Source organism: Triplophysa rosa, linkage group LG17 (assembly GCF_024868665.1).
Source record: "Triplophysa rosa linkage group LG17, Trosa_1v2, whole genome shotgun sequence".
NCBI classification, from domain to species: domain Eukaryota; kingdom Metazoa; phylum Chordata; class Actinopteri; order Cypriniformes; family Nemacheilidae; genus Triplophysa; species Triplophysa rosa.
In genome coordinates this window covers 11,094,403-11,112,067 of record NC_079906.1, presented here as the reverse complement: position 1 = coordinate 11,112,067, position 17,665 = coordinate 11,094,403, and the positions used below count along the sequence as shown (strand labels likewise).

At 37.2% G+C, this 17,665-nt stretch overlaps 2 protein-coding genes across 2 annotated transcripts in view; one reads left to right on the top strand and one right to left on the bottom strand.

The window, feature by feature from the left end:
• The first annotated feature begins 407 nt into the window (after nucleotides 1-407).
• Nucleotides 408-17,665, top strand: part of ralgps1 (Ral GEF with PH domain and SH3 binding motif 1) — a 112,977-nt gene continuing 95,719 nt past the window's right edge. The window contains exons 1-5 of the mRNA XM_057356152.1: nucleotides 408-709; nucleotides 8,170-8,257; nucleotides 9,023-9,156; nucleotides 11,556-11,660; nucleotides 11,857-11,907. Coding sequence (XP_057212135.1) covers nucleotides 9,100-9,156; nucleotides 11,556-11,660; nucleotides 11,857-11,907 — 213 coding nt within the window. The 5' untranslated portion in view covers nucleotides 408-709; nucleotides 8,170-8,257; nucleotides 9,023-9,099. The remainder of the gene's footprint in view (nucleotides 710-8,169; nucleotides 8,258-9,022; nucleotides 9,157-11,555; nucleotides 11,661-11,856; nucleotides 11,908-17,665) is intronic.
• Nucleotides 4,984-7,599, bottom strand: si:dkey-191c17.2 (uncharacterized protein LOC100005628 homolog). The gene is made up of 2 exons (XM_057357111.1): nucleotides 7,595-7,599; nucleotides 4,984-5,755 (listed from the first exon to the last, which is right to left on the bottom strand). Exons 1-2 carry the CDS (start codon nucleotides 7,597-7,599, stop codon nucleotides 4,984-4,986), a joined length of 777 nt encoding a protein of 258 aa, XP_057213094.1.

Below are 17,665 nucleotides of genomic sequence, written 5' to 3'. Positions count from 1 at the left end.
AATGAATTGTCCTCATGGACATGCTGCTCTATACACATACACAATACTTTTGAAACAAGTAATACAACGATATATAACGTCATAATCATAAACGCTTAAGACAACTTAAACCATACACAACATATTTAACCAATGTTTATATTTTCAAAGTATTTTAAGAAAAAAAATCATATAGTGTGTATCACTGGTATAAAGATACAATTTAGCAAGTAGGCCTATTTTAAAAGAACAGCTATCTGTTACATTGCATATATTTATTAGAGCCGTTATGCGAGCGACAGCATTGACCTCATTAATGATTGGTTAGTCATGATAAAGGCGGTCTCTGGATTTTTCTCCACCCTACGTAATTGGTCATTGTTTCTGTAAATCAAAAGTGTCGCGCGCCAACATTTCCAGATTCTGATTCCCAGCTGTTGGCAAATGACTCGCGTCTCCACCATCCGGTAACATCGTGCCTACGCATCGGGACTGCGCTCAATGCCCGTCATCATGCCTACTCAAACCACAGCGTTTGCACTGTCGGGTGAAATCTGAAATTGGCTCAGACGGGCTTTAAAAAACCCGTGGTCATCGGATGAGACTGTATCCATCGAAATTTGGAATTTTGTCCGTTGGGTCGTGCTGCAGTACAGAGAAATAAGACTGGCATAGACTGGCGCGTGCATCTTCAGAGCGGGCGAGGACGCAACAGTATTTACATTCACAGGTGAGTTGAACCTATTGTTGACATCAGTGCTCGTGCATAAGTGCATCAAAACGACGACCACAATTGGCCACAAAAACAGCAGCAGTGATGGAGTTGCGTCACGGGGGGTCGTCTGCGTCTGCCTGGCGGTTTGCCACACTGTCAGGATGATGCATGCGCCATTGCCTTGAAAATACTGTATTGTGCATATGCAGTGTTTTAAATTATATCCTCTTGTCAAAAAATAGATCTGTGTTTAACAATTTTCAGATTTTTTTATATGGTTTGATGTGTGATACAGTGTTGATGATGTGGTGGCCCTGCTCATCAATATTCAGAAACATCGTACGTCTGTTATGTCGGCACTGCCATAGCCATAGCAATCGATATATATTATATAGATCTAGATTATACTTTACCAGAATGGCCATTTAATGTTTTTAATGGCGTGTTTATGAAAATCTAAATGAAACTGGGCTTACATTTGCATGCATTTATCATTAACACACATTATAAACAAAGTTAATTTTGTTGGTTTGTTACAGATATTGCAATTTGCAGTGAAAGGGATTATGGATGTAATGTCAAGTTTGTTACATTAGCTACATTGGTGTGAAGTCGCTGTGTCTGGGATTTGGTCACATTCAGAGAGCTCATATATTATTGATGCTTCAGATATAGAGACTGGAGCACTCCGCTTAGACATTTTCAGTGGTTATTCAATATTTATTCCATGTTGTGAAGTTGGCATATAAAATGGAAATAAGTAGGACTCTTTAATGAGATAAATGATGTTACACATCAGTATGTCTGAGTAATGTTTCATCCGTGAGAAGTCTTTTGCACTGTATAGAAAGTTGTTTCACTAGTTAAAGTGATAGTTCGCCCAGAAATGAACATTCTGTCATCATTTACTCACCCTCTTGTCATTTCGAACCTTCATGACTTTCTTTCTTCCAACACCACTTTTTGGGTGAACTATCACTTTAATGTATGTTATGAACAAATATAATCTTCATAAACAGTTTGGCAGTACACCTATTCTTTAAAGAATTAAACATTTCAAGTTATTGTTTATTATTATTGAGGGTCCTATTTACTATTTTAAGAGTACGCTGTTTTGCTATGTACAACATGTTTGTAAAATAAAGGCATACATGTTGCTGGAAATGCTGGATAAATGTCTTTCTATTATTGTATAGTATATCCTGATGCAGCTTTATTTTTAATGCTGAAAATTATGGTTGGTAGCAGTATTAAATTTGCTTTAAATAGTCGACCTGTCTGTGTAAATAATACATTTGCTTTCCAGCACCACACCTGCAACTCTTCCCTGACTCAAATAATGTGTGTTTCTGTAGTTTATGGTTGTGTTGTTGAGCCTTCAGAATCCTATTTTATCTCATCTGCTAGATTCACATAGTGATTATGTGGCAGCATGTGCCGCACAGTGGTGAGTGCGTGGTGTAACTTCTACATTTATGAGACAAATCTGTTTTAACAGATTATGTGTGTCACTGCCACTGGTCTTTAGAATTTGTTGGTCAGTAGTAGACCTTAAAGGGACAGTTCACCCAAAAATAAAAATTCTGTCATCATTTACTCACCCTCGAGTTGGTCCAAATCTGTCTCAATTTCTTTGTTTTGATTAACACAGAGAAAGATATTTGGAAGAAGTTCTTGGCCACCACTGACTACCATAGTAGGAAAAATGACAATGGTAGTCAAAAGTGCCCCAGCACGGTTTGCTTTCCTACATTCTTCAAAATATCTTCGTTGGTTTTAACAGAACAAAAAAGTTATAAAGCAATTTTCCTACTATGGTGGTCAATGCATGGTGGCCAAGAACTGTTTGGTTACAAGCATTCTTTCAAATATCGTTCTCTGTGTTCATCACAACAAAGAAATGTATACAGATTTGGAACAACTCGAGGATGAGTAAATGATGACACAATTGTTATTTTTTGGTGAATTGTTTCTTTAACAACATTACTAACAGCATTAGCAATGTTCTCTTTGTGTCAGTATGGAAAGTAAACAGATTAATTATTTAGAGTTGATGGCAAAATTGTCTGTGTCTGCGGTTGTATGAGTCTGTGTAAACAATGCTAGCTTTGTTTTTGTGTTACGCCTCCAAGGAATCTGTTGTCTAGTGCAAAATCTAAAGTGAAAATCTCTTTTTTTCCAGAATTAACCCTTGTTTTCGAATTGTTTTGTGATGCTTATAATATTTAGACTTTTCGGCTGGCTTTTTGTAGCTTAGCTGGTACAGCATGTCTGTGCTATACAAAGAAGGCATGAATACTTAAAAAATGTGTGGTACTTAAAGTGCTAAATGAGTAATGTTAATTATTGTAAAACTCATACTGTAAGAAAAAATATGGCAGACTTTTCAGGTTCTTAGGAGTAAGAAAAAATATTAACTTCTAATGTTGAACATGTCCAATCTCTAATGTGGCAGATTTTTGCTTGCAGATTGCTCGGCCCTCAAGAGTTGTGTATGTACAAAAATATAAAAACATTAGTTCTTTCTGTTGCCATAGAAACTATGGATGTCTCAGCAGACTGTGCTTGGACTGAATCCGTCTCTTAAATGAAATGGAGTAGAATCACACCTGTGGGTCTGTAGGGAACAAAAACAAACACTTTATTTTTCTTTTGTAGAGACATGGCGATCAGAGCACATGACTTCTGACTGTTTACACATACACTGCAACCTGTACATGTGCGCTAAAAAGACAAGAATAAGTGTGTTTGGATTCAAAATATTTTACAATATGTTTATCCTGTAAACCACATGCAGTCTAGTCAATCTGGACTACTGTAATCCCCAGCTGATGGACTGCAGATCATGATCCGCTCATAATCGCATTCTATTACTCGACCCGATTACTGCCATTGGACTACCAGAAACAATTGATTTCATTTTATGTTTTACATTTTTTTATTATTTCCTTTATTCCCACTTTTATGTGAAAAAGTACAGGAAGTAACACGAGGCAAAGTTAAATTTATACGTCCATGTGAGCACCACAGCTTGATGTGAGAATGTGTGTTTACTACAGCGATCTTCTGCTGTCTTTTATCTACAGTCTTAAAAATAAAGGTGCTTAAAAGTTTCTTCACAGCGATGCCACAGAAGAACCATTTTTGGTTCCACAAAGAACCATTCAGTCAAAGGTTCTTTAAAGCAGTGGTTCCCAACCTTTTTTCCTTGGGCCCCCCCACGTAACATGTATGACGTACATGTATGACAATCGGACCCCCCCTCAAATATGTGTGTGTGTGTGTGTGTGTGTATACACACATAATTGCTACTCACACACACATTTATAGATAGTAAATATAAATAAATGAAATAATTGAATAATAAATTAAATTAAATGGTTGAATATGAGTAATATAAAAGATTTTAATTACATTTTTACTTGAATACTCAAATAAATTTTCAGGTTATTTTTCAGGTTATTTCAGTTTATTTTCAGGTTATTGTATGAACATACAGAGTATACTGAACGTTATGAAAGAACGGTTAAACATTAACATTGCTGTACTTGCATAAAGAGATGTGGCTACTGTCAATTACTGCTTATTTTTACAAGGTGTCTTTTCATTTTGCTTGGTTTCATGCTGTCATTTACCAATTTTTCACCACAGAACACACATTCTGGCCGAGACTTGTCTTGTCCTTCAATAAAACCTAAATTTGTCATAGCGTCTAAACTTTTTCCTTTATTTCTGACGAAGAATCACCGCATGTACGTTTCTCTGCTATTTTTCCTTTTGATTTTTATGTTAACACGAACGTTGACGCCTGACAGAGGACGTTTCTCATGTGAGTCTCATATCGAGAACAGCCAATGACAGTGCTTCCAGCTACCGCGAAGCCCCGCGTGAATGTCTGCCGATGGAGCCGGAAAAATTGAAATAATTATTTTATACAAGATATAACCATTTTTAAAGCATTATCTTGGCATTGTAAGCACATGATTTTTTTAAAACATACAAAAATATTTTTATTTAAAATGATTAGTGGAACATTTTATGCAGCTTTATTTAACCTCAAAGCATGTCAGCTCCCGCGCCCCTCATGTGAACTCTGGTTGCCCCCTAAGGGGGTCGGGAACCACTGCTTTAAAGAACCATATCTTTCTTACTTTTTTTAATAATCTGAAGAACCTTTTTTTGCCGCAAAGAACCTTTTGTGACATCTAAAGGTTCTTCAGATGTTAAAGGTTCTTCATGGAACCAAAAGGTTCTTCTATGGCATCGAAGAACCTTTTGAAGCACCCTTTTTAAGAGTGTAAGCTTGCCTTTGGTTTCAGGCCCAAGTCTTTATGCAGCCGGTCCATCCTTTCGAGGTCGGTGCTGATGTTGAGCACATCTGCATCCATTGACAGGAACACAGAGGAAGCTACTGTAGGAGTTCTGTAATTTCTATCCAAAGCCAACATGAAGCCACCAGGCAGAGAATACTTCACTGACCTGGATCCCATCCAGCTGTCATAAATCTTGATTTGGGCCGTCCTCAAGAAGTTCTTCATAGTCATGTCTTGTACTTCAGCATGTGTCAGAGGAAGCTGTAGACATTTTGTGATGTGCATCATAATGGAGCATGGGTCATTCAGCTCTGTGTATGCGGATCCTACTGATATATCATCTGAAGATGTACTCTGAACTTTGCTTTTGGACGTGAGATTCTCGCTGTCAGCTGTATTTCTTTTTTCAGGATGAAAGCCTGGTTGTTCTCTTTTCTGAGATGATGAGTCAGCCATGTTGCTTTTCTGCTCTTCTTCAGACATTTTGGTCTCTTCTGATACAGATGGATTAATGTCTTGCTTCTGTGCCAGGATCAGCCCCCACTGGCCCTCATGCTGATTTAACCAGGTCTGTGTAGAAGCCAGCTGGAAGCTCTCAGTGTCGTAATAGTACTCTATGTCTAAGGTTTCTCCAACACAGCGGGCACCCATTTCTCTCAGACGCTCCTCTGTCAGCTCCCCTAGCTCATACTCCATCTTTACTGGAACCCGCATGGTGCCTTGAAGCACTCGTCTGCCTTTGTCTGCTCTGTGATTCGCAATACCCGTTTTATTTCATAAAATTATGTTTTTCTGTTTTGTGAATAGTGTGGAGGGAGAAAGTCTGGAGTGAGTGAAAATTCACTGCGTTGCAAAATGACGATGCGCATAAAAAACAGAGAAAAATGTAATTATTCAGATGAGATGAATCATTTAAAAATCCTGCGCACTGTTAATACTATAATTTGCATACATTTCTGTCAAATAGAGACAGTTGCTGAGATAGAGAGACAAAAATAATAAAACTTCCCACTAGTCTATGAATTATAATCTAGTAAACATCTATCATTTACCCACTGAGTGTATGGACCTTTTTCACAAGACTGTGATGCGTTCAACGGTCATCAGCATTGTAAAAATCATTTTTGTCGTTTTCATTCTAAAAATATGTATGTTTATAACACTATAGTACTATAGTATACGCTAATGCGAGGCTGTTTCTTGGAAGTCGCAGTAAATTTGACTTCATTCTCTCCTTTGACTGCCATTATCAGACTCTTTCATTTCTTTTTGTCATTTTGTTGAAAGTAGTGAAAAACACTATCCTTGAGTTTTTCTTTTGCTATTTGAGCAAATGAGAATGCACAAAAAATATGTGGTAGTCTCCTATTCAACGCTTTAGAAGTTTACCCAACTATGACGACTTCTGCTGCTGAGAAGCCAGGAAATGTGAAAAAGTCCATTAAACATTCATCTTATTCTTGTGTTTTTGGTGTTATAGCATGTAAAAATAAAATCAAAACATTTCCTCACAAAAATATAAAACAATGCGCACGACTGTCGAGTGTCAAATATAGTTTTGATACAGGAATAACAAACACGTTTTTTCTTACCTGTTGTTCTTCTCAATAAAAATTAAACGTTTGCAGGTTTGCTTGTATGTTTTGTTGATAACAATGCGTAATCACAGTTAAGGTGAGCTTCACAGCTCTGCTTGTGTTGTAGTTACTGCTTTTGTCTGTGTTTGCCATGGTGAAATGCACTGCAACCTGCAGCTCTCGCTAATTACATTCGTTTACGCATTAAGAAAATGAGAGGACACACCAAAAATAAGTCTGGACACAATTGGTGTGATGTGTATGTATAATGTGGGCCACTAGGAAGCCATACAGACAAATAAAGAAATGCAGGCCTGCTTGTGGTCAACAAACGTGAGTGTTCATGAGTTTTGACTGAATACTTCAAATTTTCTCAAGTTAAATTCTGCTGATGTAAAGATACAGGTGGTGTGTTTATTTTTTTAATAACATAACCTAGTAGTGTCCTCTCAAAATGTAGGCTGCGTGTAATATGTTGACTCGTGCTCTTTTGTTTTAGAATCAGCATGTAGATAAATACATATTTATTTTTTATATTTTATCATGTATTTTAAGTCTTTGCTGTTGTCCTAACGTACACCTTAGGAGACATACACGGTAGGTTACTCTGTAATACAGTTTAGGGGGTGAATGTATGTCACCTTATTTAAATGGTATATTAAAGTGATAGTTCACCCAGAAATGAAAATTCTGTCATTTTTTACTCAACCTCTTGTCATTTCAAACCTGCATGACATTCTTTCTAATGCAGAAAACAAAAGAAGATATTTTGAATAATGCTGGTAACCAAATGATGGAATTACCCATTGACTAACATTGGTTTTGTGTCCATACAATAGAAGTGAATGAGTACCGCCGTTGTCTTCGAAATATATTCTTTTGTGTTCTGCAGAAGACAGAAACTCGTACAGGTTTGAAATGATTTTTTAAAATTGTTCTTTAAAAAAGTCATGAAATTTAAATAGGGCTGTCACGATTATTAAATAATTGTCTCATCGCGATTGTTTGACCTCATCGCGATGGTTTAAGATCATCGCAGTTATTGCACATATCTATAGAAGACAGTAGGGGGCGCTGTAGTGCATCTGCATATTGCATATTTTATTGTATATATTGTAACTAAAGCATGGTAATACTTGTAAAACGTACCACTTTAAAAAAATAACCTGCAGTACAATTTAATATTATTTCAGTGTGAAAACCAGTCTACCAAAATCTCATGAACATAGAAGTAAACTTTTATTGTAGTTTGCAAGTGAGAAAAAAACAGACTAGAAGCTTTTCTATGACTGATAGCATTTTAATGGTGGCTTCAATTCACTAGAATGCATATTTTGTTACGACACTTTCATTTTTGCAATTTTACACGTCTAATACATGCGTGGGCAACTTATAACACACGAAAGACACAGAAAAACACGTATTTGCGCCATATGACCCCTTTTAGAAACCAACCTTGATTACACAAAAGGAACTAAATGTTTATGTTCCACTGCTAACCACCGATTGCTTCTACAATCATAAAGAATCATAAAACATCTATTAAGCTCACAATAACATTGTTATTTTGTTCTCTGTTTTCCAGTATTACAGCACCACAGATTGGAATGGCCTCCTTATCAACCCCATCACACAGATATTAGCCATGTGAAAGATCTGGCATAACAAAATGGGTATGAAAATCTCTGCGTATTATTCTTCTATATTATTGTTGCTTGTTGTGTATTAGTCCTGCGTAGCCAGACCTTTGACTTACACAGGAAGAGACCTTTTTGCTGAATTTTAATGCAGCCAACCACAACTCATTTCATTTTTGGGCAATAGGATATTTCTCATTGGCTCATTTAAACAAGAAATGGCTGGCAGGCTAAATATAGGACATATGAGAAGCAAAATGTATCCCATATAAAGAAAAAAGAGGGTGAAGTTGTGGTGAAGACCTCCCTCTTCTGGCTATTTTAAGCATTGCAGCTTGTTGTGTTTACCCTGCTTTTAAAGCATATTATAGTGGATATCATCATGGAACCGTTTTTTTATGTTAGTAAAATTGTCATTTTTTCCCCCACAAGCATTCACTTTAAAACTAAAAGCATTTATTGGTAAAAAAAAACTGAAGCTGACAAGAAGCTGCGTCTATACAGTATATGCAGAAATGTTCTACTACGGTTTCTGCACTAAGTGACCATATGTACCGCTATTGTTTTGCTCTCTTACTATTCGTAAATAACTAAATTGTTAAAACTGCTTTTGATATCAAAACAAATATACAATACTAGTATAATATAATATCTATTGTTTTAATTATTCAATCCTTTGACATCCTCAATCTTCATCATACTTTGTGTTTTATAGGTTTAATATACTACATCTTTCCTAAAGTACAATCACATGGTGTGAAAATGGTGTAGACTTGTTAAATGTGTTTGTGTGTGTTTCAGGGATGGCTGAGAGATCATGTGTGGGGGTGAGCAGCTGAGATTGGCTGTGATCTGGATCTTCTCTACAGGCTGAGAGCATGTACAGGAGGAATGGGCTCCCTGCCAGCATCAGCATCACCTCTGGCCACACACAGGTACCCAAACACATCCCATGTGCATACTAATGCTTTCAGCTTTAAAAACATATGTGCTGAAATGTACAGTTATTTATTAGAAAGCACTTAGGAATGCTTGATTCACATTGGTCAGTTGGCATTCTATGATCAGATGTTTTTGTATAACTGTTCTAAACGCTATAATTTCCGGTTGTCCCAGGCTACCGATTACCAACACAATGCTAGTTTTAGGCCTCTCATATCACTCCATGGGCTTTCTCTTTAAACACAATAAAATGATTTAAACTCGATTCAATATTTCATAAATGCTGAATGATAGGCCATCACTCTGAATATTTAAAACACTTTAATAAAAGCATTTATTAAATATTTATTAACATTTGGCAACTTACAGTGCATTCAAGGCACACATTTTATTGAACTAAACGTCAAGAACTGTTAAGCATGAACCATTAACGGTGGAAAACAGCAAAATCATGCAACAAAAGCTATTATTGTACTCATAACCATTCAATTGTCACATCCTAGGATTAGAGCTCTTATAAATATGAAGATGCACCAGATGCATAACTGCCAACTATATACATTTTGTATTTCAGAAGGTGTGATGGCAGTCTGTGAAGAGTGGGGGCGCTGTTTAGGCTTTTCAAAGACTGTAGAATACAGCTTATAAGATATCACATGGGCTGTGTCCGAAATCGCCCACTGTACGCTCATTCACTATTCACTACATTAGTTCACTAATATTGTCCACTTTAAGCGGGTGAAACAAGTGACTAAATTCGGACACTCGGTGCGGTGCACTGGAAATGCTGGGGGCGCCATCTTCTGCCGAGACACGGGAATTCATTCAGCACGAGCATCAAGATAGATGACTAGCAGCTAGCCGTGAGTGTACATCGGTTGTACACTCAATATTATGATGCGTCATGGGATTGAATGAGTGCACTCAATAAGGTCCACTATGAATTCGGACACCACTAAAAATGGATGTCCCCTCAAATAGTGCACTATATTAGGGTATAGGGGGCTATTTCGGACACAGCCATGGTTTTTGCTTGCTGAGTTTGCTTGCTGAGTGTGCAGAAGTGTAACAGCACACAAATTCATTTCATGTATTAAAACAGCTGTGTTTTTAAGCAAAGCGAAGTTTTAGTTGGTTTGTTTTATGATGTAGACTGACACAGTGATTTCATTTTTGTCAGCTGTACAACAAATAGAAAAGCCAAAAATAAGGATATATACCTAAGATATTTATAAGAAAATGTTTTTAGTTAAACAGTAAACAGAACAACTGTCCATGTCCTAAGTTTTGTAACAATTTCAGTTTGTAATATTAATATACACTGACCAAAATTATAAACGCAACACTTTTGTTTTTGCCCCCATTTTTCATGAGCTGAACTCAAAGATCTAAGACTTTTTCTATGTACACAAAAGGCCTATTTCTCTCAAATATTGTTTACAAATCTGTCTAAATCTGTGTTAGTGAGCACTTCTCCTTTGCCTTTTGTAGTTATTTACCCCCAAAATGGGGGCAAAAACAAAAGTGTTGCATTTATAATTTTGTTCAGTGTAAATCATATTTGACTTATAATAGCTCAGTGGTTTCACAGTATTGTTTAAAGGAACAGTAGGAAAAATGCTTTATAAATTTCTTGTTCTGTTGAACACAGAAGAAGATATTTTGAAGAATGTTGGAAAGCAAAAAGTTCTGCGGCACTTTTGACTAACATTGTAATTTTTCCTATTATGGTAGTCAATGGTGGCCAAGAACTGTTTGGTTACAAGCATTCTTCCAAATATCTTTCTCTGTGTTCATTAGAACAAATACATTTTTTAATGTGAGTAAATGTTGACACAATTTTTATTTTGGGGTGAACTGTCCCTTAAACACATATACCGTGTATCTAAGAACTCGATGCTATTAAACCGAACATTATTGACCTTCTATAAAGGCATAAAGGAGACTTCCGCCAATTACAGGGAAGACGAGATTCAAATGAGATTTTTAAGCTAATAGTTTTCAGTATAAATATAGATAATACACTCAATGCAATCAGAAACGTCAAAGGATCTGTCTGAAACTGTATCCTTTTTATAGTGACTATTATTTCCTATTCTGTCTTTGCCATGTGGTCTGTTTTGGTCTGACTTTAATCACATTACGGGCTGCTTTGGCACGTCGCCTGTTAATAAATTAACGGAAGTGATATGGAAGTGAACGTTCTCGTCCACTTTTACATCTGTGACGAATAATCAAATGCAATCAAATCATTCAGGCAGTTGTAATGAAGCTGGTTCGGTATCCACAGGAAGAGCTGAACTGGCTGTGGATTTTGGCCTATATGGATTTTATAGATGTGTGAAACCTTAGGGCTGCTAAAATGTGTAGTTTATCTCTGCTGTGTCTGCAGGACAGCAGCAGTTCAGAGTCTCTGGATGGACGGAGCTTGGACTCTGCTAAGAGTTTTGATGCGGTGGTGTTTGACATGCTCAAAGTGACACCTGAGGAGTTTGCTGTGAGTACATGTGCACAAACTAAATTTTTTGGAGGATGGGAAGTGTTTCATTGTCTGTTCATTGATTATTGCAACCCAGTTTGCTCCATTTAAGATGCAATTTGTAACTTTCCACTGCAAAAAATAAAACCTTTTAGCCAAAGAAATGAATAGTGCTCTTGAAAATTGTTTAACAGTGTAATGTTTTTCTTTGCAGAGTCAGATCACTTTGATGGATGCTCCTGTATTTAAAGCAATACAGCCTGAGGTGAGACAGATGTCTATGACGAGAGACTGTTGCCACATGTGATGTATCTCAAGTCCAACTGCAGTAACAACATGCGCTGCGATTAAGTTATATAAACTTTCCTGGCTGTTTTCCTAATAACAGGGAGATATTCAAGATCTATTTTAAAAGTTAAGAGTTTAAAGCATGCACTACAGAGACTCATTAAGTCTTCAAAAAACATGTGTAATACATTGACTGCAGGATGTGACAACCAGCCCCGTTCTCTTTTTCGTGGCTTGTCCACTATCCAGACCATAGGATTCAGAAGACACACGCAGCAATATTGGAGTACCGCAGCTATGAACTGATCTCATGTGCTCTTTTGTGCTAGAGAGTAACGTGATGTGGCAGCTTTCACTACAACTGTGCATTAATAACGCACACACAATCCTTACAGACCGCAATAGCCACAGCATCTTGCTCTAAATTATTCCATTACATTCACAAGAGCTTTTCCTCTGCTTTGAGTTACAGGCATTTCAGTACTTTCTTTACAAGAGAACGGTTAAGATGCAGAGTTTTTCCATCCATAATGCAGTTAGGTTTGCAATGGCATTTTATAGTTTACACAGTTTTTGGAGTTCACATAGTGAAATGTGATAAAGATTTCCAAAACATTTAAAGGCCCACTGCGATGCCTTGGAACGCGCAGCATTATTTGAGAGACATATCGAGTGACCCCGCCCCCTTTTCAAATAACCAGTAGCGTAGCACACAGTCAGCCTGGCAAAGCTGCATTTAACAGCGTAGTAGCCACAGGTGTGTAAAAGTCTATCGAAAAGAATAGGAAGATCAGTGAGACCAGTGATGAGTCGTTTGAAGCTTGTTATTTACGTTGGTGAGTGACACTGGCGCTGCCACTGGCGACACGACCCTTAACATACAACATTTGTGTAGACTTGAAATGGGTCAGATACGTGTTGCTTTCTCAGTGGATTTGTGCGTATGACCGTGGAAATGATCAGCTCTGTGCTATCATGTCTCTGAACTGCAGAGGACACTAACGCGAAATTAAGACTTTAATGTTAATGGTTACACTGTCTGGATCATCCCCCATCTCATTCACCATGTAGGACATAATAAATGTGCGAACAAGTGGCTGATTTGCTCTCATAGTGAAGGGGGCGGGACTCTTCGGATTCTAAAGCGGATTTGATTGGATGAGAGGCTGAAGTGTAGCGTGATGTCATGGAATTTCTAGATTTTTTTGAGCGTACCTGCCAGTCAGTTTTGAGCGCTTATATCTTCTAAACGGGAATTTTGTCAGCGCGTAGGAGCATATCAGTTTATTGACGTCCTTAAGGCTAACTCATTTTTATAAAAAGAGAAAACTTTCATTTTGATTTCACTGAGGCTTTAAGTCATTTACATAGTCAGAAACACAATGTACAATACAATGCAATGATAAAAGCGTCTGCCAAATGCGTAAATGTAAAATGTACACTACATGAGCATTTTAGTTCGTTTTCATGTGTACATCAGCTGTATAGTCCACAGATGACAAAAGCCCCATGCAATTCTAAAAGGTATGTATAAAGCATTATAGAAATTGAAATATCTAAAGGAAGAGAATAGAAATGTTCTATCCATAAATCCACATCCACGAAAATCTTGAACAATAATTTTTACAAGATGATGTTAAATAATTTGTAGGGTGAGAAAACAGTGTCCCAGTTTCATCTCGAAGAAATATTAGCTTGGCTTTCTCTGGGTTCTCCAGGCTGCCGGGCAATGGTGTAATGCTTCTGCAGAGAATTGCCTGGCAATATGTTTGGCAATGGGTCCTACGCAAGTCCTCAAAACGCTTAAGTCTGGAATATTCTGTTCCCATTATGTTGACCTTGGTATGAATCTGTGTCTTTTTTCAGAGACATGAGCAAATGGAATTACCATTCATTTAAAACGGTCTGGATGGTTGAAACTGTGGAGAGTTTGTGTTTACATAATATATGTCTGTGTACTGGGCATAATAATTTTGTATTTAGAAAAACACATTTACATACACATACATACATATTTAGGAAACAGTTACATGTATTTATTTATATTTAACAATAAATTAAATTATATATAAATGTTTTTTTTTCTTTTTTTCTTAAATATATGCATGCGTGTATTTTTATGAACTCTGTTTTTATGAATAGTAAAAAGTTTAGGGAATATGCACAGTACAAACGTCTATTCTGGATGCAATTAACCACGATTAATTGTTGTTTGGCTTCAAAGGACATTTATTAACCTTGTGGAGAAATGGGGTATCCAATGCCATTACAATGCAAGGAAGAGGCAGAATAATGTTTTCGGCTTGTGTTCAGTCATAAACACGTAATTTTCATTTTTCATTCCTTTAAAAGAAATGAAAGTTCTTTCATCGTAAGGGAATGCCCTTTTTAACCTGTATTACCTTCTTTCAGCGAAACACAAAAATAAATAATAGATGTCAGATTTGGTAAATTCTGTAAATTCTGACACACTTGTGCCGACCATCATGACATAACAAGAAAGAAAGTCTGTACTGGTTTGGATTGCCTGCGAGTGAGTAAATAATGACATGATTTAAATTTTTGGGTGAACTTTTCCTTTAAAAATACACTTTTGCACTGTATAAATTAAACAGTACAAGAACGGAGAAGAATCACAATTTACTGCCAGCTTTTACACTGTAAAGTTGAACAAATACATGCGTATAATGCAATTATCATGAACATATTTTCTAATCAAGACCACCTGATTAGTTTTCTAAAAATTAAAAGGGCTACCTTAATCATAACTGTGAATGTTAGTTTACTGTCCTCTGCATCTCCAAATAGGTTATTGAGTTTTTCGGTGTGATGTTCTGTTTAATGACAGCTGGTGTTATTTTTCAGTATAAAATGAATCTAAATTTGAGGATACATTCTTTACATTGCATGAAGTGTTATAGCAAGGCCTTTACTGTTTCAAAGCATTAATCTGGGCTTGGATTGGGTGTAAGAAACGGGAATGCAGTATTTCCATCCTTCTTTCCCCCGGAGACCAATCAGTCACAAGTGACAAAGACTTTTCTCCACAGCTTCAATGCTGTCATTTTTATCTGCCTGTACTCCAAGTGTTTTTATTGCTGAAGTCCTTTTTTGAGTGGTTTAAAACGGTGTTCAGGAAAAATCATTTTATGTGCATAGAACAAGATAAATACTTTCCTCCCATTTCTGTTGACATGTTTGCATTGGAGTGTTGTCTACTGTCTACACACATAAATTACTTGGTTCATTGATTTTGTGAAAATATATCAAACTTCCACTGTAGTGAACCTCCTCTGAAGGGGCTTTTTCAAGACGGCAGCCGTTTGAAACACATTGAATTCATTTGGCTACAGTACAGTCCCGCTGGAAAAGAGCTAATTTTAAAAACGCTGAGTTTGACCTCCCCAGCCACTAATTCAGGTCCCATTCATTGCAATCAGTTTTTCCAACCCTGACATCTTTGACAATGAAGTGGTTTTGTTATTGTTGAGACGCCTGTAAGTTTCACTCGTCTGTGGAACATGAATATATAGGAACGTTTTGGTTTTGACCACATACATTCATTCATCAGTATTTCAATAGTGTGCTTCAAAAATTTTGTGGATTTCTAAAAGAAGATGTTCTTGAAGTTGACACGGACATTTGAATGAATAGATTTCAGATGTAGGTCTTAAACAAATGGATAGTTCACCTAAAAATGGAAATTATTTGATCATTTATTCACTCTCGTGTCATTCCAAACCTGCATGACTTTGATCTGCAGAACACAAAAGAAGATATTTTGAAGAATGTTGGTACCCGAACAACACTGGTCCCCGTTGATTTCCATTGTATGAACACAAAACCACTGAGACATTTCTCAAAATATCTTCTTTTGTCTTCCACAGAAGAAAGATCTTGAATAACATGAGTGTGAATGGGTGAACTTCAATGCTGTTTGAGGAAAATGACAGGGCAGTGTCCCTTTATATGATTTTTTATTTCCTTTGAGAGACAAGGGCTTGATGTACAGTTAGGCCTATAAAAATATACTAGTATAACTTTTTTTAAATTAAAACGTCCCGCCCTGAAACAATGCAAGTCTTGTATCAGCTATCCACAAACAAGAGCCCTTACTTTGTCAAAGTGGTTGAACTGTAACATTGACTTGAGTCCAAGAAAATGTGCGGCTCAAAATGATGACTTAGCAAACAGACCTAAAATATTTTGGTAAGTGTACACCCACTGAGCTGCACATTCACGTGGAAACTCCACTTTCCGAGCCCATGTGGAAACAGAAATGCCCTCAAAAGTTTCCATGTGTCTGAACGATGCTGTAAAAGCTTTAAGATCCATAGCTTGTGTGAACCTGAGAAGGCTTTGAACCCTCTCAAGTGTCAATGAGGTGAAGGAAACAGACAGATGTGTCAAATTCTAAATGTCATCTTCTCTTGAACATGGATATTATTTTAATTTTTTTGAGCGTATCTCACACAACACAATGTCTAAACGACCTTACAGTGCATCTTTTACAGTATATACAGTGAGGGAAATAAGTATTTGATCCCCTGCTGATTTTGTAAGTTTGCCTACTTACAAACAAATGAAGGGCCTATAATTTTTATGGTGGGTTTATTTTAACTGATAGACACAGAATATTAAAAAAAATCAGGGGAAAAAAATGTTATATAAAGGTTATAAATTGATTTGCATTTCAGTCAGTGAAATAAGTATTTGATCCCCAAGCAAAACATAACTTTGTACTTTGTGGAGAAACCCTTGTTGGCAAGCACAGAGGTCAGACATTTCTGATAGTTGGTCACCAGGTTTGCACATGTGTCCGGATACATTTAGTCCACTCCTCTGTCAATCTTTAAGGTTTCTTGGCTGTCGCTCAGCAAATTGGAGTTTTAGCCTCCTTCACAGAGGTTCTATAGGACTAGGGTCTAGAGACTGGCTAGGACATTTAATGTGCTTCTCCTTAAGCCACTATTTGGTTGTCTTGGCAATATGTTTTGCGTCTTTGTCATGTTAAAGGCTCATCCATGACCCATCTTCAGTGACCTAGTTAAGGGGAGGAGGTTCTCGTCCAAGATTTTACGGTACATGGGCCCGTCCCTCAGCCCCTCAATGCGGTGAAGTCATCCTGTATACCTGTAGCAGAGAAAAAGCCCTAAAGCAGAATGTTTCCAACACTGTGCTTCTCTGTAGACATGATGTTCTTGGGCTCATAGTCAGCATTTCTCTCCCTCCAAACACAGGAGTCCATTTTGGTCTCACAGCAGTGCCAGCACTTTCGCCAAAGCCTTTTCTGAATCATTTTGATGTTCATTGTCAAACTTAAGACGAGCCAGGCGGGCCTTCTTGGGCAGGAGGACCTTGCGGGTGCTTCAGGATTTCAGTCTACTGTGGCATAGCGTGTTACCAATGTGTTACCAATGTTTTGCTTGCTAACTGTGTTCCCAACTGTCTTGAAATCATTAACAGGTTTCTTCCGTGTAGTTCTGGGCTGATCTTTAACATTTCTCATGATCATCTTTACCCCATTGGGGAAATATTGCAGGGAGCTCCAGAACAAGGGCATTTGATAGTTATTTTGTATATCTTCTATTTCCAAATAATCACACCAACAGTTGTCTCCTTCTCACCAAGCTTCTGTCTGTAGCCTATTCAAGGTTTGTGCAGGTCTCCAATCTTGTCGCTGACATCCTTTAAAACCTATTTGGTCTGGACCATGGTGGTGGAGAGGTTGAACT